Source organism: Pongo abelii, chromosome 20, assembly GCF_028885655.2.
Source record: "Pongo abelii isolate AG06213 chromosome 20, NHGRI_mPonAbe1-v2.0_pri, whole genome shotgun sequence".
Lineage (NCBI taxonomy): Eukaryota > Metazoa > Chordata > Mammalia > Primates > Hominidae > Pongo > Pongo abelii.
The window spans coordinates 9,161,091-9,186,515 of NC_072005.2; the positions used below are offsets into that span (position 1 = coordinate 9,161,091).

Here is a 25,425-nt window from a genome sequence, read left to right on the forward strand (position 1 = left end):
AGCATCCTCTCCGCCCCGCTTCCGTATTAGACGCAGCCAATGAAGTCCCGCGAGAATTGGAAGGCGGCAGTGAAGCGGAAGCCATTACTTTCTGGAGTCGGTTGCCCCGAGACACATGGGCCAAGGAGGGGTCAGCGGCGAATTCTTTCGGCCTGTTGGGGACCCCTCGCGTCCCCGCGCCAGGCTGGACCTCCCGTATGAACTCTTCGCATCGGCGGCGGCTTCCGTCACCTCCGCTCCCCCGATCCTACTCCCAGTCGTGTAAGCCCTGCTTTCCTTAACGCTTCTCCCCCTCAGTTCTAGGGGTCACGGGGGGCCTATCTGGCGGTGAGGACTAAGGGGGTACGAGGGTCGGGGGCTAAAGAGCTAGGCATCCAGACGAGGGGTGCGTTTAGATCTCGCGATTAGCGATATGAAAAGCTGGGGACGCGAAGGATAAAATTGGACCATTGCAGCTGATTGGTCACCTGATCCTGAAAAGCCCTGAGTCTCTGGTGGGGGCGGAAAAGCCCGGCTGAAGTGAATTCAAGAGTTTGGGGGCAGTTCAGGAGACTGGGGGGCGTCAGGATTTGGACATCGCGAGGAGAAATCACCTTTCTGCGCTGTAGTCAATTTTATCTCGTGAATGTCAGCACATTGGTGTTCTTTTTAGCACTTACCTTGAGTACCTTTTGTATTTTTAAGTCCTTCTGGTTGCACTTTTTTATTTATTTTAATTTTAGTGGACTCTCTTGTAAATAGCCTATACGTATATTTACTATTCATTTCAACATTTTGTTAATTAACTTGAGAGTTAGTCCAGTTATACTTATCGTGATTATTAATATTTTCCATTGAATTTTACCGTCGTATTTTGTGGTGTGTCCTTTTCTATGCACATATTTTAACACTGGAAAATAGGACATACGTGCAAAAAAAGTATGATTACACACACACACAGACTTACGCACATTTAAAAGGACAACAGTAAAGCGAATTTACAAACCAGGCCAAGAAAGAGATTATTAAATCTCAGAAAGCTGTGTGCCTCTTCTAAACTGCATCCTCCTCTCCCATCAATACTTTCTCCGTGGATTTGACTGCTTGTACATCTTTTCCAGAAAATATATTTCCTAATTTTGGTAATTATTTGTGAATGAACTCAGGCGCTTTAGTATTTTTGGAAACAATCTTTTTCTGTATTGATGCAAGCACACCTTTGTAATTTAGAGATTTCTAAATATCTTGTAGATAAAGTACTTACACCTAGCCATTCTTTTTCAGGAATGTCATGGCTTAAATTCTAGTCAGTTCACCAAATTCCACATACTGGACTTTTGTTTTCAAGTTGTGGTGAATCTATATTTGAACTTTGAGAATATTGTCATTTTTATGCCATTGAGTTGCAGTTAATTGATTTACATCATTTATTTACATCTTCTTTAATGCCTTTCAATAAAGTGTTTTTTTTGTTTTTGTTTTTTTCCTTTTTGAGATGGAATCTCACCCTTGTAGCCCAGACTGGAGTGCAATGACAATCTCCGCTCACTGCAACCTCTGTCTCCCTGGTTCAAGCGGTTCTCCTGCCTCAGCCTCCCGAGTAGCTGGGAATACAGGCGCCCACCACCACGCCTAGCTAAATTTTGTATTTTTAGTGGAGATGGGATTTCAACATGTTGGCCAGGCTGGTCTCGATCTCCTGACCTCAGGTGATCCACCTGCCTCGGCCTCCCAAAGTGCTGGGATTGCAGGAGAGAGCCACGATGTCCGGCTCAGTAAAGTTTTATAAGTACCTGCAAAAAGGATTTAGGTTGTTTTTGTTATATTTATTCTTAGGAACTTTGGTTTTTGGTGCTCAGAAAAGTCTAACTTTTGTGTAGTTTGTTGGATGTTCTTCGTAGACAAGGAAAATGTGTACAATTCAAAAGGAAAATACAAATATTTATTTTATACAGAAGATAAATTGTCTTTTTTGTTTGTTTGTTTGTTTTTTGTGCTGGACTGGGTGGGGACTTCCATTGTCATTGACTGGAGTTTGGATGGCACACTCTAGGCAGGCCTGTTTGTTTTCTGATCTTAAAGGGAATTGTCATTTGTGTCTGCCGAAGGCTTTTCTTTCGAAGAGTTTTTATTAGGTCAAGGAAGCTCCCCTCTTTTCCTACTTGAGTGTTTCTTGTGAATTGCTGCAGGCTTTTAACAAGTGATTTTTTTTTTTTTTTTTTTTTTGCCATTATGTATCTGTTTATTGATACATTTTGTATCTGTTTGATACAAAATCTATATTGATACTTTTGTATCTGTTTATTGATACATTTCTAGTGCCTTAAATTATGGCACTCCGTACTGCTGTGTAACAAATTAATGAGTGAATAATATAATTTTGTTTTTTATCCTGTAGTGTGGCAAATTAAACCAATTGATTTTCTCTTGTTACATTGAATTTGTATTGGTAAATAATTTGAAAAGGACATGTTACTATTTGTTACTTTTGGCTTCGGTTTGTTAATACTTTGGTGTTTTTGGATCTATGCTTGAGTGAAATTTTCCTTTTCTGTTTCAGATTTATGCCAGCCTCATAAAATGGGATGAGAAGTGTTCTGTTTTCTAAACTCTGGAATGTTTTGCATAAGAATAGAATCTTTTGTTCCTTAGAACGGCAGTGGTACCTGGAAAAACCATTTGGGTCTGGAGTTTTCTTTGTGGAAAGTTTTAAAGCTGTTGTTTCTGTTCTTTTAAGGGTTGTGGGGCATTCAGGTTTTCTGTGTTGTTATGATGAGTAAAATTTCTTTAGGAATTTATTTATTCCATCTGAGGTTTAAATTGTATAGTCAGGGTTGTTCATAACATACTCATATTTTTAATGCTTGCTACATTTGTAATGTTATCCACTTTTTAATTTGTAATAATAATTATATGTTGCTTTTTACAAAAATAAATTCAGTCCGAATGTTGTCAGTTTTCTTCTTAAAGAACTTCTGGCTTGATGGAACCACTTTATGATATATATGTTTTCTATTTTATAACTTTCTGATTATTATCATTTTCTTCCTTTTTGGGATGTTTCTTTCCAGTTTCTTATGTTGAATGCCTGTCACATCCCAAAGAATTGCAGTATCATACTTTATTGTATTTTAATTCTAAATATCAAATATCATGGCTTCTTTGGCATGCGGATTTAGAATCTTTTTCTTTTAATTTTCATTTCTGTGACTTTTTTTCTGGTTATCTTTTGGTCATTGTTTGCCAACTGCATTGCTCTGTGGTCAAGCATTTTCTGAGACAAACATGGCCCCATGAGTGGTTGGATTTTACAGTTAGGAAATGCTGTTTCATCATGTTCAATCTGCATGTAGTTATTGAATTGCCTGCTTAAACTGGATTTGTGAGAGCTCTGATGGTGGCTTCATCTGTTTCTCCTTAGAGTTCTGTCCCCCTTTTGCTTTTTTTTTTTTAATTTTTGTGTTTTCCTTTTTTTTGAGGCTGTGTTTTGTACACACACGCACACACACACACCTCTTTCTGGATTTATAACTTTTTATTATGTAATACTTCATTTTTCTCTATGAGCTTTTTTGCCTTAATCTATTCTGTCTGATACTAACATTCAAACCAGCTTTCTTTTTTTTTTTTCCACTGCCTTATATATCCTTTTATTTCCATTCTTATTGTACTCTTTTTTCTTTTTTTTTTTTTTTGAGATGGAGTTTCGCTCTTTTTGCCCGGGCTGGAGTGCAATGGCGCAATCTCAGCTCACTGCAACCTCCACCTCCTGGATTCAAGTGATTCTCCTGTCTCAGCCTCCCAAGTAGCTGGAATTACAGGCGCATGGCACCACACCCAGCTAATTTTTTTATTTTCAGTAGAGATGGGGTTTCATCATATTGGTCAGGCTGGTGTCGAACTCCTGACCTCAGGTGATCCACCTGCCTTGACCTCCCAAAGCATTGGGATTACAGGCATGAGCCACCACGCCCGGCTCTTATTGTATTCTTATATTTTAGATATCTCTTGTACATAGCATATAATTGGATTAATCTATTCTGTGAATATTAGTATTTTAGTTAAAGCATTTATTCCATTAGCATCTTCTGTATTAATATATTTGAATGTTACATTTGTCTTCTATTTTTTCTCTAGCTTTTGTGTATTTTTGTCATTCTCCTTTTTTATTTTCTGTACATTTTGAATTTATTTACTCTATTATTTCGGTGGTTGTTCTAAACAATTCTTACCTATGCTTGTTCACTAAATCTAGATTTGCATGTTACTCTCCTGATTTACATGGTTTTCTTATGCATTTTCATTCTTTTTTATTGATGTATCATAGTTGCACATATTGAGTTCTTTTTTTAAACCTCAGAAGAAATTATTATTGCTATTGCATACCATCATTTCTTGTTTCATTATACTCACATGTTTGTCACTTTGAGCACTTTACTTGGTTCTTACACTTTTTGGTGTAATTCTTCCACTGTTTGCTTTGGTTCTTTAATTACTTCTTTCTCCCTGAGATATGTCTTTGATGATGTCTCTTTTCTGTGGATTGCAAGCCCACAGGAACTTTGTTTTTTGGTGCTCAGAAAACACCTCTTTCCCTCTTTTCTCAGTGGACATTTTTGGTGGTAATAGAATTTTATATTTCAGAGCTATGAAGATGTTCCATTATCTTCTGGCTTCCACTGTTAGTAATGAGAAGTCAGCTGTCGGTCTAATGTTTGTTTGTTTGTTTTTTGAGACAGAGTCTCACTCTTGTTGCCCAGGCTGGAGTGCAATGGCGTAATCTCGTCTCACTGCAACTTTTGTCTCCTGGGTTCCAGCAATTCTCCTGCCTCAGCCTACTGAGTCGCTGGGATTACAGGCATATGCCATGACACCCAGCTAATTTTTGTATTTTTAGTAAAGACAGGGTTTCACCATGTTGGCCAGGCAGTGGTTTTAGGAGCCTAGAAATGTGAGTTTTTCGTTTTGTTTTGTTTTGTTTTGTTTTGAGACAGGGTCTCTCTATGTTGCCCAGGCTGGTCTCGAACTCCTGCGTGCAAGTGATCCACCTGCCTTGACCTCCCAGCGTGCTGGAATTACAGATGTGGGCCATCATGCCCAGGCTTGCTTTGTTTCTTAATAGAGAGATATTTACAGTGTGTTTTAACAAGACCTCCAGGTGACTCCGATGTAACTTAAAGTTTGAGAACTATTGCTTAAAAGGTAACCTGTCTTTTTCTCCTCTGGCTGCTGTTCAGATATTCTTTTTACCATTGGTATTATCTGGTTCATTGTGCTTAAGATTTTATCTCTCTTCAATCTGTTTATGTTTTCCTTCAAAATGAAAAGTCTACAGCCACTATATTTTGCAGTAATTGCCTAGGCTCCTTCTCTGTCTCATCAGTAACTCCAGTTAGAAATGGTTCAATTCCTTATCTTCTGCCCCCGCATGGTTCTTAGCTGTATTTATGTTCCTCAACTATTTTTCTGTGCTTCCCTTGCATTTATTGCTACAACTGGCTTTGAAACTTCAGCCTTCATAAAAATTTCATGTAGAGTTTATTAAAGTACTGATTCATCAGCCAACCCCGAAGAGACTTAATTGAACTGAGATATGATCTGGGTGTCAGAGTTACTTAAAGTGCTCCAGGGGATGCTTATGCAGCAGACTATATTTAAGAAACAAATTATTATTATTATTATTATTATTATTGGCTGTATGTAATCTAAAAGCTATTTGCTTAGGGCTTTTGTTGTTGGTTTCCATTTTGCTTTTATTTTAGCAATTGTAATTGCCCTTTAGAAATCATAAATTTTTAATGTTCTGAATGTTAATTTCTTGCCAGCACATGAATTTGAAACATATCATCTGTCTGTACTTTGTGTTGCATTTGAAATAGTTATGCATGGAAGGTTTAATTGGGGCACCTAGGTTGCTTGTTGGAAACAGAATTCCTACCCTGCTCCGCACCCCCGGGACATCTCATCTAGCTGGTTGAAAGGAGGGTATATTGATTTACTAATGTAATGTGTTTCTGGACCAAGAAAATGGCATATGATGTTCTCACAACCTTTGTTGCCTTCTCTCTTTCTCTCACTATATATATATTATATATATATTTATATAAATATATATTATATATATTATTTTTATATAATATATATTATATATTATTTATATAAATAATATATACAATTTATATAAATATATATAATATATATTATTTATATAAATATATATATATATTTTGAGACAGTGTCTCACTTCTGTCTAGAAGTGCAGTGGCATGATCTTGGCTTACTGCAACCTCCGCCTCTCAGGTTCAAGCGATCTTCCCATCTCAGCCTCCCAAGTAACTGGGACTACAGGCATGTGCCACCACGCCCGGCTAATTTTTTTGTATTTTTAGTAGAAACGGGGTTTCACCATGTTGGCCAGGCTGGTCTTGAACTCCTGAGTTCAAATGATCTGCCCGCCTCAGCCTCCCAAAGTGCTGAGATTACAGGCATGAGCCACCGCGCTGGGCCTATATTTACGTGAATAACAGTGGTAGAAATAGTTCTAGCAAGGGCGGAAATACCAGTCAGTAAAAGTAACAAAAGAATTATTCTCTTTACAGTATTTACATCTGCAAATTCTGAATATCCTGGGATACTGTGATTAAGTTGAATATGGGGATAAAATCAAATATTGGGAGAATTATGGTCCTGAGAAAGCTCATAATGGAACAGTTTTGGGCAACATTTGTTTTGGACCACAAACTTGATGGAGGAGGCAGATCTTCTAAAACTGAGGAGCAGGGCTGGAGCAAGGGTGAGATTTGTGAGTGCAGAGCCAGGGAGCTACTCGCTCTGAGTCAACCTTGTGCTTGTCTGACACCAGAAGTGCTTCCTTAAATACCACACTCTTGTCTAGCAGCCTTGTTTGCCTCATCCCAGTCCTGGCCCTGGTGAGGAGAAAAACAGATCCCAATGACAATAGAGTAAGATGTGTAGAAATAGAAAAATAGAACTGCTTTCACCGTGCTGTAAAGAAAACTAAAAGAGAAATTAAGCAACCCCAACAGCTCTGAAAAATTAACCTGTCCGTTCTAACTTATCCATGGTGACAGCATTCCGAGGATCCTGGTTTTTTGGTTTTTTTTTTTTGAGATGGAGTCTCACTGTGTCACCCAGGTTGGAGTGCAGTGGCGCAATCTCAGTTCACTGAAAGCTTCGACTCCTGGGTTCACACCATTCTCCTGCCTCAGCCTCCTGAGTAGCTGGGACTACAGGCGCCCACCACCATGCCCAGCTAATTTTTTGTATTTTTAGTAGAGATGGGGTTTGACCATTCACAGGATGGTCTTGATCTCCTGACCTCATGATCCTCCTGCCTCAGCCTCCCAAAGTGCTGGGATCACAGGCATGAGCCACCGTGCGTGGCTGATCCTGGTTTTGTTTCATGTATCATGTAGAAATGCGGCAGAATGTCTCTGAGTTCATAGATCCTACAGCTGTTCTAGACACCCTGCTCCACATCCTGCTGGGGTCGCTTAGATGCTGAAATCTTCCTGCTTCGTTTGTATTCATGGCCACCAGTTCTCTGAGACTCTCTGATATGGTTTGTATGTGTATCCCCCCCCCCAAATCTCATATGGAAATGTAATTCCCAATGTTGGAGGTGGGGCCTGGTGGGAGGCGATTGGATTATGGGGGCAGATTTCTCATGAATGGTTTAGCACCATCCCCCTTGGTACTGTCCTCATGATAGTGAGTGAGTTCTCCTGAGATCCGGTTATTTAAACGTGTGTGGCGCCTCCCCCCAACCTTTGCTGTCTTGCTCCTGCTTCACCATATGCCTTGCCTGCTTCATTTTTGCCTTCTGCTATGATTGGAAGCTTCCTGAGGCCTCCCCAGAAGCAGATACCACTGTGCTTCCTGTAGAGCCTACAGAACTGTGAGCCAATTAAACCTCTTTTCTTATAAATTACCCAGTCTCAGGTATTTCTTTATAGCAGTGCGAGAATGGACTAATACACCATCACCCAGCACTGACAACCCCTGAAAGTGATAGAATCACTCAGGTGAGAAATTGGCCAGAAGCTCCACTCTGAGCTCTGGTTTGCATCATTGCAAAACATCAACAGGGTTCCAAAGACTTTGAACTGATGTGGGTGCACTCTCTAAGCTCCAGCCCTCTGGACACCTTGTCCTTCATGGAGGATGGTGGTGGATGTTGGCCCCAGGGTGTTTGGCTAAGCCATAGGGCTGTGTCCTAGTATCTGGGTTACTGTTTAATTTCACAGGACCTTCTGAGGACCTTCTGAGGAGATCCTAGACCCCCTACATTCCATAGGCCCCTCCCAAGGTGGCATCCCCTGGGTGACTGTCTCAGTATGAAGGCAAATGTAGATCAGCTTGCTCATCATCCATTCATTCTTTCATTCCCTACTTATTGTCTTATTTATATCAGGCACTGGAATGGTGAATGAAATATCATCAAAGTAAAAAATCTCTACTCACCTGGAATGTATTTTCTAGTTGGGCACACAGGAAATCAAAACAAGTAAACTACATAGTGTGCATGGAGGAGACAGCAGAGAGATAAAAATGCTTACCCGGTGTTCTGTGTCCTGTCCTACATTTCGCAGGATCCTTGGAGCGGGCAGGGGCATGTGACTAGTTCTGGCCAATGGGCTGCAAGTGCTTCAAGGTCAAAATATAGACGACAGAATGCATAGTTGTCCAGCTTCCTGCTCATCATCTATGACCAAGATGGCGAAGGGTATCAGTTGGTTCAGAGACAAGTGGCATCCTTGAAAAACAGGAAAACTTCTGACATCAGCCTGGGTTGAACAAGTGACATGAGCAAGGCATAAACTTTCCATTTCATTGAGTCATTGAGATTTGGGTTTGTCTGTTTTTGCAGTAAGAAATAGAGCCTAATCTTACACAGAATATTACTTGGAAATTAGTGCTTTGGGGAAAAAGAAAAGGAGTCGAGAATTGGGATTGAAAGAAGCAGGGGTTTGCATTTTAAAGAGTGGCCAAGGTGGGCAGATATGCTGAGGTCAGGAGCTCAGGACCAGCCTGGCCAACATGGTGAAACCCTGTCTCTACTAAAAGTACAAGAATTAGCTGGACACAGTGGTACACTTGTAGTCCCAGCTACTTGGAAGGCTGAGGCGGGAGAATCACTTGAACCCGGGAGGCACAGGTTGCAGTGAGCTGAGATCACACCACTGCACTCCAGCCTGGGCGACAAAGCGAGACTCCATCTCAAAAAAAAAAAAAGAAAAAGAAAAGAGTGGCCAGCGAATGCCAGATCAGGACAGGTAAAGTTGAATAAAGATCTGAAGGATGAGAGGGGGCCAGGCACACGGAGAATGTGGGGGAAACATTTCAAGCAGAGGAGCAGCAGGTGCAAAGACCCTAAGATGGGAGCATGGCTGGCAGGGCCTGATGCACAGCAGTGAGGCTTGCGTGGCTTGGGTGAGGGACCGGTGGCAGAGGGAGTTGTGGGTGAGGCGGCAGGGACCTGGGCCCTTGGTCTGAGTGAGATGGGACACTATCAGAGGATCTTGAACAGAGGAGCGACGTGATCTTCATTTGACCCATAAAGTTACGGCTGTCATGGAAGCTAAGGGAAGTCAGGGACAGCTAAGGGAAGTCAAGGACAGCAGCTGGGAGACCAGTTAGGAAGCAGTTGGAATGTTCCAGAAGAGAAGTGATGCCTTATGCCAAGGCAGTAGCAGTGTAGGTGGTGAGAAGCAACCAGATTTTTGTATTAAGTTTTAAAGATAAGGCTGGCAGGATTTGCTGGCGATGCAGATGTGGTTTATGGAAAAGAAAGAGGAGAGTCGAAGGTGATGACGAGCAAGGCTTTTGACTTGAGCCCCTGGGAGGCTGGAGCTGCCATCAACATGGGGAGGCTGGTGGCAGCACAGTTGTAGGTGTTTAATGTGGGATCCTGTTGGCTGTTGCAGTAGGGATACTAAGTAGCCACCTGGCTGCCACTCACTCTGAGTCATTCTGGGTGGGGCAGGTGCCAGGGAGCGGAGAGTGGCACCCACTATAAATGAACAATTCTGTTAAGTAATTGTAAAATCGTCAGTGGTCATTTTATTTTAATGATAATGGCATTTTAGAGTGAATGCTTGTTTACTGAGCCTATAGAGTTCCATACATAACCCAGTGTTAAAGTCTTCAGCTTCCAGATGAGAAAACTGAGTTTTGATGAACTGACTCTTGGAAGGGGAATGAGCAGAACTGTGGGCTTGCATCAAAGGGGAGTCTACTGAGGCCTCAGGGACAGGGAGACCTTCACAGAAGTGCAATCAGAACCTGGGTGTCAGCACCACCAAATGGTGGGGGTGTTTCACAATATGGACCTGTGAGAGATGGGGGAGAGGGGCCCAGGGGAACCCTGACCTTTAGGGGCCGGGTAGAGGAGGGATCTCAAGCCAGAGTCTTCAAAAGAGCAACCAGAGATATGAGCACAGCCTGGGATGAGGGAGCCGTGGCTGCAAGAGCAGTGGCATTCCCAGGAAGAGGGAGATAGATTCATAGTGAGCAAGATCATGTGTCAGGAGGTCAGGCAAAGGAAGGGTCAAGATGTAGTGTCAAGGAGTTCCCACATAGGGGACAGTATAGGTGACATAGGTCACTTTGAGAGGCAACAAGATGTGGCTCTGCAGTCACGTCAGCTGGGCTCACAACTTCCACCTATGAACTTGACCAAGTGTCTCGGACCCTTGGTGCCTTATTCTCTGGGTACTTGAGAATAATTCTGGGAGGTTGTGAGGATTAAATAGGAGTGGCCCTGGAAAGACTCAGGAGAATGTCTCATACCTTGTAAACACTACACATGTCGTTATTTGTAGAATTGGCATTAATGTTGGTGGGGAAAGGTGGAATGGGACCTGCAGAAGCTTGTTAGTTGAGCATGAACGAATGAATGGGAGGTGAGGATGGAGATACTGTGCCTCAGGGACTGAGCCTCTGTCACCCTCTCTCCCCCTCCTCAGCAGTGATTCAATGTCAGAACCCAAAGGCACAATGACTGGAAAAGGGCTTTGTAAAAAGAATGAAAGCGTTATGCATCTTTGAGTTGGCCCAAGATCAAATTTGGTGTTGAATAACGAATCCCCAAGGCAGAGTTTATACGTTAAAACACACTTCATGTATTATTGTTTTGAAATGTTTCTGAATATCTAAAACAATTCCAATAGCAGAAATATTAATTGATGTTGAAAAAGATTGTTATAACCCTGGTAATGTTTAAAAGTGGTAATATTGATTATTGATCTGAGTCAGATGTTAAACTAGCAGCGTCACGGTTCTCATGTCAGTGCTCTCATGAGAGTCGTGGTGGAAACCGCAGAGAGGAGACATGTTCATACAGAGCAAATTAAATCCCCTCCCGACGTGTGGGCCACCATACCGCACCAATTTATTGTGGTTTTGATGTTATTTCCTTAATGACTGATGTTGTTAATCATCTTTTCATGTGTTTACAGTTCATTTCTATATATTTGGAGAAATGTCTGTTCTGTTCAAGTCTCCTGCCAACTTTTTTATTGGGTTGTCTTTGTTGTTGAGTTTATAATGATATTAAATCCCTATCACATACATGATTTGCAAATATTTTCTACCATTCTGTGTCTCATTCACTTTCTTGATAATGTCCTTGATGTTAATTCTAAATGTTTGGTAGGGTTCACCAGTGAAGCCCTTGGTCTCGGACTTTTTTTTTTTTTTTTTTTTTTTTTTTGAGATGGAGTCTTGCTCTGTCGCCCAGGCTCGAGTGCAGTGGCGCGATCTCGGCTCACTGCAAGCTCCACTTCCCGGGTTCACGCCATTCTCCTGCCTCAGCCTCCCAATTAGCTGGGACTACAGGCGCCCGCCACCACGCCCGGCTAATTTTTTTGTATTTTTAGTAGAGAAGGGGTTTCACCGTATTAGCCAGGATGGTCTCGATCTCCTGACCTTGTGATCTGCCCGCCTTAGCCCCCCAAAGTGCTAGGATTACAGGCGTGAGCCACCGCACCCGGCCTTTTTTTTTTGAGAGAAGTCTCACTTTTGTCCCCCAGGCTGGAGTGCAATGGGGCGATCTCGGCTTACTGCAACCTCCACCTCCCTGGTTCAAGCGATTCTCCTGCCACAGCCTCCTGAGTAGCTGGGATTACAGGCGCCTGCTACCACGCCCAGCTAATTTTTGTATTTTTAGTAGAGATGGGGTTTCACCATGTTGGCCAGGCTGGTCTCGAACTCCTGACCTCTGGTGATGCATCGTCTCAGCCTCCCAAAGTGCTGGGATTACAGGTGTGAGCCACCGTGCTCGGTGGTCCTGGACTTTTTTTTTTTGTTTTTTGAGACGGAGTCTTGCTCTGTTGCCCAGGCTGGAGTGCAGTGGCACGATCTTGGCTCACTGCAAGCTCCGCCTCCCAGGTTCACGCCATTCTCCTGCCTCAGCCTCCCGAGTAGCTGGGACTACAGGCACTCATCACCATGCCTGGCTACTTTTTGTATTTTTAGTAGAGACGGGGTTTCACCGTGTTAGCCAGGATGGTCTTGATCTCCTGACCTCCTAATCCACCCGCCTCGGCCTCCCAAAATGCTGGGATTACAGGCGTGAGCCACTGTGCCCGGCCAGTCCTGGACTTTATTTAATGGCTTTTGATGACTGCCTCAGTCTCTTGTTATAGGTCTCTCAATTTTCTTCTTCTTCTAGAGCCTGTTTGGGTATGTTTCAAGGAATTTGATACATCTAGAGCATTGGTCCCCAAGCCCTGGGCCACAGACAGGTACTGGTCCCTGGCCTTTTAGGAACAAGGCCCTGCAGCAGGAGGTGAGCAGAGGGCAAGTGAGTGAAGCTTCATCTGTATTTACAGCGGCTCCCCATCACTCACATTACCACCTGAACTCCACCTCCTGTCAGATCAGCAGCAGCATTAGATTCTCGTAGGGGCACAAACCCCGTGCACTGTGCATGCAAGGGATCTAGATTGCACACTCCTTATGAAAATCTAATGCCTGATGATCTGTCAGTGTCTCCCATCACCTCCAGATGAGACCATCTAGTTTCAGGAAAACACTCTCAGGGCTTCCACTAATTCTACATTATGGTGAGTTGTATAAGTATTTTACCATATATTACAATGTAATAATAATAGAAATAAAGTGCACAATAAATGTAATGCACTCAAATCATCCCAAAACCATCCCCCCTCACCTCACCATCCATGGAAAAATTGTCTTCCATGACACCAGTCTCTGATGCCAAATTGGTTGGGGACTGCTAGTGTAGATAATCTAATGTGTTGGTGCATAATTGTTCATGGCATTCTCTTACAGCCCTTTGAATTTCCATAAGGTTGGTAGTAATGTCCCACTTCCACTGATGATTTTAGTTACTTGCATCTTTTTTTGTTAGTAATTCTAGCTGTAGTTTTGTCACTTTTGTTGATCTTTTTGAAAGAACCAACTTTTGTTTTCATTAATTCTCCTTCTATTCTCTATTTCATTTGTCTCTGCTTTAATCTGTATTTCTTTACTTTGCTTTCCCTAGGTTTAGTGTGTCAAGGTAGTTTTTTGTTGTTGTTTTTTTTTTTTTTTTTTTTTTGAGACTGAGTCTTGCTCTGTCACCCAGGCTAGAGTGCGATGGCAAAATCTCAGCTCACCTCAACCTCCGCCTCCTGGGTTCAAGCGATTCTCCTGCCTCAGCCTCCCAAGTAGCTGGGATTACAGGCATGCACCACCATGCCCAGCTAATTCTTTGTATTTTTAGTAGAGATGAGGTTTCTCCATGTTGGTCAGGCTGGTCTCGAACTCCCGACCTCAGGTGATCCACCCACTCGGCCTCCCAAAGTGCTGGGATTACAGGCAGGAGCCACTGCACCTGGCTGGAACTGGTTTTTGTATGAGATGTCTTACTGGTGGCTTTTCCTAGGCAAAGGGAATAAGATCTCGAGTTCCTACTGGAACCTAAGTGTTAGAGATGGGGATTCAGGTTAAATGAGTGGATGTGATTACCTGGGCAAAGCATGAGGCATGCAAAGGAATGGGTAAAGGATGGCTCTTGAGCAGAATCAGCCTTTAGTGGTAAAAGAGGACCTCTGGATGGTCCAGATGATCCAGAGAAGCAGGGAAAGAATGAGGAGACAGTTGTAGAGGAGCCGAGAATAGAGAATGATTCTCAAAGAAAATAGACACCAAATTTTTGTGAGAATCTAAGACCGAAGCGCATTTACTGGATTCACTGACACGGGAGTAAATTGTATTTTCTGTGAGGATGGGGATGATGGTAGTGGATGCTGGGTGTACTGAATTGGGAGATGATGAATGTAGACTGCTCCTAAGTTTTTGCTCAGAAGGGGGCAGGCACTAAGGGGAGCCAGGGCAGGCATTGGTTTCAAGATGGGATAGACCTGAGCATGTGTCCATGCATGGGAAATTGTCTAGCAAGGCGAGAAATGAGGCTGAAAGTAAAGGAGAGCCAGGTAGTGTGAGGGCCCAGAGAAGGGGATGGGCCTGGAGCAGATTTGAAAGGATTGCCTTGAGAAGGGAGGGCAGACATCTCTTTGTCTGTCATAGAAGGAAAGGAGGAGGTCATAGATCAGTTGTGAGAAGAATATTTAAATAACTAGAAGCAAGAAGGTAAGAAAGCCTCATTTTTTTTGTTTCTTTTAAGCAGGGTTTAATATATGTTCAAGAAAATGCATAGGTCTTACTTAGGTGATCAGTTTGAATTTTTGACAATTGTGTATACTGTACATCTGAAAATAGATAATGTTTCTATCATCCTAGAAAGTTCCCTTTGCTTCTTTCAGTCTATCCCTGTCTTGTGATCCTCCATTGAAGAAACCCTTTTTTTTTTTCAGTTCTATCAACTTAATTACGTTTTGCCTATTCATGGACATCATATTATTGGAATCAGAGCATTTCTTGTGTGTCCGGTTTCTTTTGGCCAGCATCGTAGGGATTTCTCCATGTAGTGTGTCTGCATAGTTTCTTTTTATTGCTGAGTAGTATTCCATTCTGTAAACATTGCAATTTGTATATCCATTCTCTGGTTGATAGATGTTTAGATTGTTTACAATGTTTGGCTATTAGGAATCAGACTACATACAGACATTTTTCAGACTCATACAGACATTTTTGTATGAGTCTTTGTGGATATAAATTGTTTACAATTTCTCTTATGTAAATATCTAGGAGCAGAATTGTTGGATCAGATAGTCAGTGTGCTTGTTAAAAACTGCCAAAGTGTTTTCCAAAGTAGTTGAACTATTTCACACTCCTACCATCAGGATATGAGAGTTGCCAGTGTGCCCCAAACTCAGCAGCATTTAGTTTTGGCAGTCTTTTTTATTTTGGCTGCTCTAGTTTTAATTTGCATTTCTCTAATGACTATGATGACTATGACTAATCACACCATCAGATGTGATTCTTACTGGTTTTGTGAAATGTCTGTTTCTTAATTAAAGTCTTTTGCCCTTTTTGTTGGGTTGATGTTCTTTCTTTCTTTCTGTTTTGAAGGAGTTCTTTTTATTTTTTCCAATAAGCCTTTTGCACTCCTATGTAGGAGTTCTTTAATCTGAATATGAATTCTTTTTCAGGTGTATGCATTGCAGATATTTTTTTCCCAATCCGTGGTTCACTATTCATTTTCCTTTTTTCTTTTTCTTTTTTTGTTTTTAGAGACAGAATCTCACTCTGTTGCCCAGGCTGGAGTGCATGATCGTAGCTCACTGCAGCTGTTCTCTATGAATTTTTAAGTCTCTGATTCATCTCAAAAGATTTTTAAATTCAAATTCAGTGAGTGGAGGAGGTGGCAGAAGCATAGGTGGCCGTGAATCTCTAAAGTGAGAGTTGATGTGAGAAGAAGGTTGCTCAGGAGACTTTGCCCAGAGAGCAGATTTCCAAATCATTGCCTGTGAGGTGAGGCTGATTCTAGTGATGATGCAGTCTAGGCCATGGCCCAAGGATGTATATATTGGTGTGGAATGTGGGTGCAAAGGGTATTGGAGTTTGGAACTCATGGTTGGTCCTGGGTGGACCATCTTCATGGATAGAGCCATCCTAAATGATCGCAGGCCTTGAAGGTGAAGGAAGAGCAGAAGTCTAGGACCAGAGTGTTTAATGAGTGAGGGGGTTTAACAGAGTTGTGCTTGGTGGCAAATCACTTAGGAAGAGTAATTCCGAACGCACTTATAGCAGATCAGGGGCTGTCCCCCCACCACATTGCTGGGAGAGTTTACCTAAGTAAGATAAAAGTCCAGGATCAGGCAGATCTTGCTGCTCAAAAGAGGAAATGCCAAAAGACAAAACTCGGAGTTTTCTTCAGCGAGCAGGAGAGACAGATAGCCTTTCACTACTCCCGGTGTTCTTTCATTTGCTACAGATGCCAGCTTGGAGAGTCACATGAGAGCAAGAGAGTAGCTTTCTGGTTGTCCTGGTGCCCTGCTCAGGCAAACTGACTGCCATTCTCTGAGGATGGCAGCTCTGTCCCCCACATTTGGTAAGTTCTTGGGTCAGTGCATGCCCTGAGAAAGTGAGCGTAAGTGGCCCCTGCCACTTGATGGGGTGAAAGATATGTACACCATAGAGGGCTGCTGGGAGAGGATGGGTGAGTGGAAAAGGGGTGGGAACAGAGCCCCAGCAGCCGCCCCAGTGACTGTGTCTGCTGAGGTTCTTGGTGGGTCTGGGAGTGGGCCAGTGTCCATATCATTCATGCGTGAAGAGGGTGCAGGTAATGGGTAACCCTGAGTTATCCCATTTATTATTTTAATCACTTTCAGCAAGGTCACAACTCTAGCTCTCAGAACTTGCATTTCTTCACTCCTAGGTTGGGACTATGTCATTTCCTATGAGTATGTAGCCCACCACCCTCTTTCTGTTTTTGGTGGAACAGGGCTGCTCTGATTTGTTATGAAACTGATGTGTGCAAGAGAGGTGGGGGGAGGAAGAGAGAGAGAGGATTGAAGATGTGAACACTCAGAATCAGTGTGGAGCAGTTTCCTGGTTTGCAAGGGTTGTATTATGAGGCAGGGCAGGCTCTGATTCTCATGAACCCTCTTTTCTCTTCCAGCCACGTCCACCCAGGACTCCACCTGTCTCCAGGAGTCAGAATTTCCTGTTTCTTCAAAAGACCGTTCCTGTCCCCAGAATTTGGACCTGTTCGCGTGCAGTGGTCTGGAGCCTCACACACCCAGTGTTGGTTCCCAGGTGCACTAAGATCTCTGGGTCGCTAGAGCAGGAGAGACACTTCCTGGAACACCCCACCAGTGCATGCTGGAATTCTTGCAGAGCTTCATCTCAGCCGATGGATGCCAGAACAGGGCCCAAGAGAGAGCCAACGAATATTGGGGCTGTCCTGGTGTTGGGGAAGTTAGGGGAAGTGATTTATGTAGCATCTGTTTCCCTCATGCTTGCAAAATCTCAGGCCCATGCTCAACCCCAGAGATGGGGGGAAATAAAGGGAAAAGCTCTTGGAGTGGGCTAGAACTGGAGGGCGATTAGTCCCTTGTCAGGGTTGCATTTGAAGCGACGGGACAGGACAAGATGGCCTCATGAGGGAGAGAGGATATCTGAGGACTGACGCCTGGAGGAAATGTTGAGCCCCGTAGCAGGCCATCTGGAAATCCTGTGTTGGGTCTCTCATGCCCGGTCTTCAGCCTCAGCCATCTTACCAGGAACACCATTAGGCTGGTTCCTCGCTGACCCCAAGTTTGTGTGGCGTTCCAGGAATCGGTGACTTTCCAAGATGTCGCTGTGGACTTTACCGAGAAGGAGTGGCCCTTGCTGGATTCTTCTCAGAGAAAACTGTACAAAGATGTAATGCTGGAAAACTATAGCAACCTCACTTCACTGGGTAAGGCCAGTGCCATTTCTCCACTTATTCATTCATGAATTAGATGTTTTTGTTTGAGTATGTTCTGTGACCCAGGAACTATGCAGGGGTTCAGAACACAGCTGTGAACAAGCAGCCCCAGCACCCATGCTCATGGGGACTCTCCTGGGTATTGAGACCCGTCCATCGCAGGGACCTTGGGGGTTCTCCGGTGTGTGTCTGAGCTTGGCATGGGCTTTTGAAATACGAAATCCTCATTCTTTTGGAGGGTCAGTGTGTGGGTATTTGTGATCTTATTTCCTATTTCATTTTTTTTTTTAATTTATTTTTGGTGATGACGGGGTCTCACTGTGTTGCCCAGACTGATCTTGAACTCCTGGCTACAGGCACGAGCCACCATGCTTTGCCTGTGGTTTTGTTTTCTATCAGTCAAAAACTTTTACTGTGTTCCTTAGAAATTTTGGCACCGCCGTTTTGCTGCTCCTAAGTCAGACTTGTCCACCCTCAGAACACTGAAGACCCAAGTGTTGAGCCCAGGCTAATGGAAGGGGTTGTCCTCTGCATGGCCCTCCCTCAACCCGTGTCTTTCCCGTGAGTGTAGGGTATCAGGTCGGCAAACCCAGCCTCATCTCACACTTGGAGCAGGAGGAGGAGCCGAGGACAGAGGAGAGGGGCGCTCACCAGGGCGCTTGTGCAGGTGAGCGAGCCCCAGGCAAAGAGTGGTGCTGTGACTCTACCTCTATTCAGTGACTGGGGTGGAGGGAGGTAGGTTAGGGAGTGTCACCCAGGGAAATTGAGAGATGCTCCTTCCCTCTTTTTGCCCATCCATTCTCTGACAAATCTTTTGGTCCACACACTCCTTTGACTTTCACATTCCCGTTATTGGGCTCTTTGTCCCATTCTTTCATATTTGATGTTCCTGATCATCTTCTTTCTGTCATTATCAACATCATCTGAATTGCCTTAAATTTCTTTTCTTTTTTTTGACAGAGTCTTACTCTGTTGCCAGGCTGGAGTGCAGTGGCGTGATCTCAGCTCACTGCAACCTCTGCCTCCCGAGTAGCTGGGACTACAGGCATGATGCCACCATGCCCAGCTAATTTTAGTATTATTAGTAGACATGGGTTTCACCATGTTGGCCAGGCTGGTCTTGAACACCTGACCTCAGGTGATCCACCCACCTTGGCCTCCCAAAGTGCTGGGATTACAGGCGTGAGCCACTGCGCCAAGCCTGAATTGACTTAAATTTCTACCCCTGGCATTGCCAAATATCTCACATGACCAGATTTTTTAACAATTGCTTTTGCACCACTTTTCCTTACATAGTCTTAGGATCTGCCAAGAAATCCACCTGTCATTGTCACCATCATCCCACCATTTTCCTTTTCCAACAATTAATACTTTTCCAATTTGTTTCAGATTGGGAGACTCCATCTAAAACCAAGTGGTCACTTCTTATGGAAGATATTTTTGGGAAGGAAACGCCCAGTGGTGTGACAATGGTAAGATTTCCTTGGGATAATTCTGGATCTTCCTTCCACATCTGAGGAGACTGGGGCAGCCTAGATTAGAAAAGCAGTTCAACACTGGGGCAAGCAGCTTCCCTTAGAGGAAACTGTGTTTCAGAGACACTGGGTATTACCAAGATGGGGACAACCCTAAACCTAACCTCAAGCTACTTCACCTAGAGTGTCTCTGAGTAAAGATTTTTATAGCTGTGTCTCAGATATTGAGTGTTGGGGCTCAATGCAGTTTTTGTTTTATTTTATATTTATGCTATACACTTACTTATCAATTCAGTTTTGGTGGTGTTTATTTTTTGGGGGGCAGACAGTCTCGCTCTTGTTGCCCAGTGCAGTGGGCAACATCTTGGCTCACTGCAACCTCTGCCTCCGAGGCTCAAGCCATCCTCCCACCTCAGCCTCCTGAGCAGCTGGGACTATACGCGTGTGCCACCACACTTGGCTAATTTTTCTGTTTTTTGCAGAGACAGGATTTCACCAAGCCCAGGCTGGTCTTAAACTCCTGGCCTCAAGCAATCCACCAGCCTCAGTCTCCCAAAGTGCTGGGATTATAGGCTTGAGCCACCATGCCAAGCCTCAATTCAGTGGGTTTTTTTGTTTGTTTGGTTGGTTGGTTTTTGAGGCAGAGTCTTGCTCTTGTCACCCAGGCTGGAGTGCAATGGCACAATCTCAGCTCACTGTAGCCTCCACCTTTCAGGCTCGAGTGATTCTCCTGTCCCGCCCTCCTGAGTAGCTGGGATTACAGGTGCGCACCACCATGCCTGGCTAATTTTTGTATTTTTTGTAGAGACAGGGTTTCACCATGTTAGCCAGGCTGGTCTCGAACTCCTGACCTCAGGTAGTCCACCCGCCTCGGCCTTCCAAAGTGCTGGGATGACAGGCGTGAGCCACCTCGCCCAGCCTCAATTCACTTTTAAGCAGTGAAGAAATGCTATACTCAAAAAGCTTTGAAAAAGTAACACACGTGGAGCCTTGTGGACTGGCATTTACCTATTGTCTTTGATGGAGCTCAAATGGGGCAGGGACAGCACGTCTGCGCGGCAGATGGTGACAGCTGTAGTCATAGTAATTTGCTTCTGTCTGTTCATAGCAGTGTATGTGGGGATGATGCTTAGGGTTGCAATGAATATGAGAATTGCCTTTGTCAGCACTTATGTCTTAACCAACAGGAAAGAGCCAGTCTTGGAGAGAAGTCCACTCAATATGCTCACTTGTTCGAAGTCTTCGGCATGGACCCTCATCTCACTCAGCCAATGGGAAGGCATGCTGGCAAGAGGCCCTATCACCGCCGTGACTACGGGGTAGCGTTCAAGGGCAGGCCGCACCTCACTCAGCACGTGAGCATGTACGATGGGAGAAAAATGCACGAATGTCATCAGTGCCAAAAAGCCTTCACCACGAGCGCGTCCCTCACACGGCACAGGAGAATCCACACAGGGGAGAAGCCTTACGAGTGCAGCGACTGCGGGAAAGCCTTCAACGACCCTTCAGCCCTTAGGAGCCACGCAAGAACTCACCTCAAAGAGAAGCCCTATGACTGCAGTCAGTGTGGAAATGCATTCCGGACCCTCTCGGCCCTGAAAATCCACATGAGAGTTCACACTGGCGAGAGGCCTTACAAGTGTGATCAGTGCGGGAAGGCGTACGGCCGGAGCTGCCACCTCATCGCACACAAGAGAACGCACACCGGAGAGAGGCCCTACGAGTGTCACGACTGTGGGAAAGCTTTCCAGCACCCCTCCCACCTCAAAGAGCACGTGAGGAATCACACGGGGGAGAAGCCCTACGCGTGCACGCAGTGCGGCAAAGCCTTCCGCTGGAAGTCGAACTTTAATTTGCACAAGAAGAACCACATGGTGGAGAAGACCTACGAATGTAAAGAATGCGGGAAATCCTTTGGTGATCTCGTGTCCCGGAGGAAACACATGAGGATTCACATCGTCAAGAAACCCGTGGAATGTCGGCAGTGCGGGAAGACCTTCCGAAACCAGTCCATCCTTAAGACTCACATGAACTCTCACACTGGAGAGAAACCATACGGGTGCGATCTCTGCGGGAAAGCTTTCAGCGCGAGTTCAAACCTCACCGCACACAGGAAGATACACACGCAAGAGAGACGCTACGAATGCGCCGCCTGCGGGAAAGTCTTCGGTGACTATTTATCCCGGCGGAGGCACATGAGCATTCACCTTGTAAAGAAACGAGTTGAGTGTAGGCAGTGTGGCAAGGCCTTCAGGAACCAGTCAACGCTGAAGACGCACATGCGAAGCCACACGGGGGAGAAACCGTACGAATGCGATCACTGTGGGAAGGCCTTCAGCATAGGCTCCAACCTGAACGTGCACAGGAGGATCCACACCGGGGAGAAGCCCTACGAATGCCTTGTCTGCGGGAAAGCCTTCAGCGACCACTCGTCCCTCAGGAGCCACGTGAAAACTCACCGGGGAGAGAAGCTCTTTGTGTCATCCGTGTGGAAGAGGCTCCAGTGAGCGCGCCTGCTTTAGAGACACAGGATGATTCAGACCTGAAATAGACCTCGTGGGTGTAAGAGGAAGCCTCTGTGAGCTCGCACCTTAACTGCGTGCAAAAGAATCCACGGAACTTGGGAGAAGTCCAGTTCCTGTAAAAACTGTGGGAAGACGAGGCGTTCTCATCCCATAGGAGGTTTGCGAGAACTCAGGCCGGGGGTGAAAATGTACGTCTGTAGCATGGAGAAGCCTTCAGGGTACATTCGGCTGTTAACAAACACAGGAGGACTTAATGGCAGCTTGGCATTTAATGTCAAAATCCCAGCGTGGCATTTAATGTCGAAATGACTTCAGACCACTTCTAGCCTTCTGGGCCCATGAGTAATAATAAGCACACTAGGGAGCATCTCTGTAAACGCAGTGGCTGGGGAAACCTTTCTTCCTAGTCTCACTTGATTCCTCATGATGGAAATCACACTAAAGAGAGAAATCAGTGAAGTAAGGAACATGGAAGGTCATGAATGGGCCGCAAACCACGGCCAGCTGCTTGTCTTTGTATGGCTTGCCAGCTAACAATAGTGGTTCCATCTTTAAGGAAGAAGAATGTGTGATGGAGAAGATTTGTGGCCAATGAAGTCTGAAATACTTCCTGTCATCTGCCCCTTTCCAGAAAAACTTGGCTGACCCTTGGTCTACAGCACGGGTTCTCAGTCAGGCGACGATTTGACTGTCCAGGCGTCATTTGGCAATGTCTAGAGACATTTTTGGTAGTTAGAACGGGGGGAAGATACTCCTGACTTGTAATAAGAAGACATCAGGGATGCTGCTAAGTCCGCTCCAGAACACAGGAGCCCCCCACAATGAAGAGTTAGTGCCCCCAAACGTCACTGTTGCTGAGGTTGAAAATAATCATGCAGTCATTCCTCAATTACTGCCTGCAGCAACTCCTCCATTTTTATGAATCTTGTGAGCACTTACGCTAGGAGAAATTTCTTTTATAAAACTTTAAAAATACAATTAGTGCTGATAATTCCTATGTGGAAATGATTCCAGCCATGGTCCCCTCACTTGAGCATGTGAATATTCTCACGGAGAGAAGCCCCAGTGAGATTTTCTGGTGAATATGGGATTGCACTTACTCTTTCATCATGGAAACAGACCCCTGAGAGAAGCCCCAACGAGATTTTCCAGTGAATACGGGACTGCACGTACTCTCTCATCATGAAAACAGAGCCCCGCTCATACATTTTTCATCTTTATTTTTAAGGTTACACTCCTCTAAATAACCCTTAAGCCTCATCAAGAAAGGTTTGTATATAGTATTTTTACTATAGTTTCATCCTTGGTAACGTCCTAATTTCCTTTTGGACAACCTCCTTGACCAATGGCATATTTAGATCTGTGTGACATGAGGATATTTCTCAATACCAGTTTATTACTGGTACCTGATGCACACGGATTGCAACCAGAGCATGATGCCTCCATCAAGTGGTAATATGTTTGCAGCCTGCTGTCCAGCCAAGAGTGACAGATACTTCTAGTGACTTCCCCGGTATCCACTCTCATCTTCTTCCAATATCAAGAGAATCCAGGTTCTGTCAGATTAGTAAGGTGTGCTAATCTAAATTTTAAAAAATCTCTTACAGGTTTTCTTGCAGCTAGTACCATCCATGTCTCACAGTCCTGGCCACTAACAGATCAGCAGATGTCACCACGTGGGCTTCTGATAAAGCTCTTGAACGGGGATCGTTCTTAAACATGAATTCCTCCCTGTATGTTTTGTTCTTTGCTTTACCCCCTACTTTTCACCTTGCAAAGAGATCCAGTACCTAGTACTGGAAGATCCACCTTAACGACCGTGCATATGAAAACCACAGTCTAAGGAAGTGACTGCAGAAAGCTCACAGCGACCCTGGCCTCCCTCTGGCCTCTTTGAGTGTCTGCACCAGCCCTGGACTTCCAGACTTCTATCACACGAGAAAAAATAAAACTGATTATTGGTTTAAGCTGCTATGGATATTTCATTGTTTTTCTTTTAAATTTATTTATTTTGAGATGGGGGGTCTCCCAATGTTGCCTAGGCTAGATTCAAACTCCTGGGCTCAAACGATCTTCCTGCCTCAGTCTCCCAAGTAGCTGAGAATACAGGCATGTGCCACCACCCCCAGCTTGTTTTTCTATTTCATTTATTTAGTGGTGGGAGGGGGTTTCTACACCCAGCTGGATGCTGCCTGGAGCCCATACACCTGGTCATTGGTGAGTTTGTTTTTTTTTTGTTTTTTTTTTTGAGACAGAGTCTCACTCTGTCACCCAGGCTGGAGTGCAATGGCGCGATCTCGGCTCACTGCAAACTCCGCCTCCCAGGTTCATGCCATTCTCCTGCCTCAGCCTCCTGAGTAGCTGGGACTACAGGTGCCCACCACCACGCCCGGCTAATTTTTTTTTGTATTTTTAGTAGAGATGGGGTTTCACCGTGTTAGACAGGATGGTCTTGATGGCCTGACCTCATGATCCGCCCGCCTTGGACTCCCAAAGCGCTGGGATTACAGGCGTGAGCCACCGCGCCCGGCCGTGTTCAGATGACTGACTAGCCTATCAAAGGCATTCTTCCATTTCTTTATGGAGGCTTTGATTTCTGATCTTTCCTTCTGATTCTTCGAGTTTCTATTTTTCTGCTGATGATGCAGGGCAGATGAGCCCCCAAATTGGGGGTTAGCCTAGGAGGGTTCTTGGCTTTGCTCAGGAAAGAATTCAAGAGGCAGCCAGCAGTAAAAGAAATTGGGTTTACTGAAGCAGCAGGGCACAGCAGAGTGGCTGCCCCTTGTGGAGCAGGGCTGACTCATAGGCAGTATACCCAGGGTAGCAGCATATGGGCTGTTGGCTAGCAGTATTTATACCCAGTTTTAATTACATGCAAATTAAGGGGTGGGCTATTCAGACAGCACTCCTCATTCACCTTCCGCCATCATTGTGAGGCCTCCCCAGCCATGTGGAACTGTGAGTCCATTAAACCTCTTTATGAATTAGGCAGTCTCGGGTATGTCTTTATTAGCAGTGTGAGACACAGTTGCTCCGGCCTATAAATGACACATAGTTTTAAGTCTGTTTCCTGCAGTTCTCCTGTGATTGGCCAGGGTTTTGATTTTGTTTTGTTTTTTTGCATTTTCAAATTAAGGGTAGATGAGTCTGAGGGTCTTGCTCCAGCTGTCTCAGACCCCCTACCAGCTATCCCTCTTTCTTGCAGTTTACCTAACAGAGCCTTGGGGTGGGCATGTGTGGGACCGTGGTGCTAAGATTTAATGCTTTTTCTCATTTTACTCATAGTTATGTTGCAATTTTGGCATTCTCTATGTCTTAAAGGCACTGTTGAAGGTATAGTTTTGTGTAGAAGATTCATAGGTGTGGAGTTACTTCACAGCATTTGAGAGGAGATTTGGGGAGGTTGCTTACCACTCACTGGCCATTGTTTTTAGTTACCTGGAAGTCTCCTCACCTTGGTTTTTGGAGATACTTTGGCTGGATATGTTATTTTATTTTATTTTTATTTAATTTATTTTTTGAGACAAGAGTGTCGCCCAGGCTGGAGTGCAGTGGCATGATCTCAGCTCACTGCAACCTCCACCTCCCAGGTTCAAACGAT

At 44.4% G+C, this 25,425-nt stretch overlaps 1 protein-coding gene across 3 annotated transcripts; it reads left to right on the forward strand.

Moving 5' to 3' along the window:
• The first annotated feature begins 42 nt into the window (after positions 1 to 42).
• Positions 43 to 23,796, forward strand: ZNF317 (zinc finger protein 317). 3 transcript variants are annotated; one of them, XR_008516142.2, is made up of 8 exons: positions 43 to 261; positions 16,346 to 16,462; positions 17,033 to 17,169; positions 17,689 to 17,815; positions 18,396 to 18,491; positions 19,214 to 19,296; positions 20,487 to 23,093; positions 23,432 to 23,796. XR_008516142.2 is itself a non-coding variant. In NM_001135287.1 (7 exon segments), coding segments are annotated over 6 exon segments (1,788 nt in total). In that variant the 5' UTR covers positions 91 to 261; positions 16,346 to 16,437; the 3' UTR covers positions 21,807 to 23,791.
• Positions 23,797 to 25,425: the final 1,629 nt, after the last annotated feature.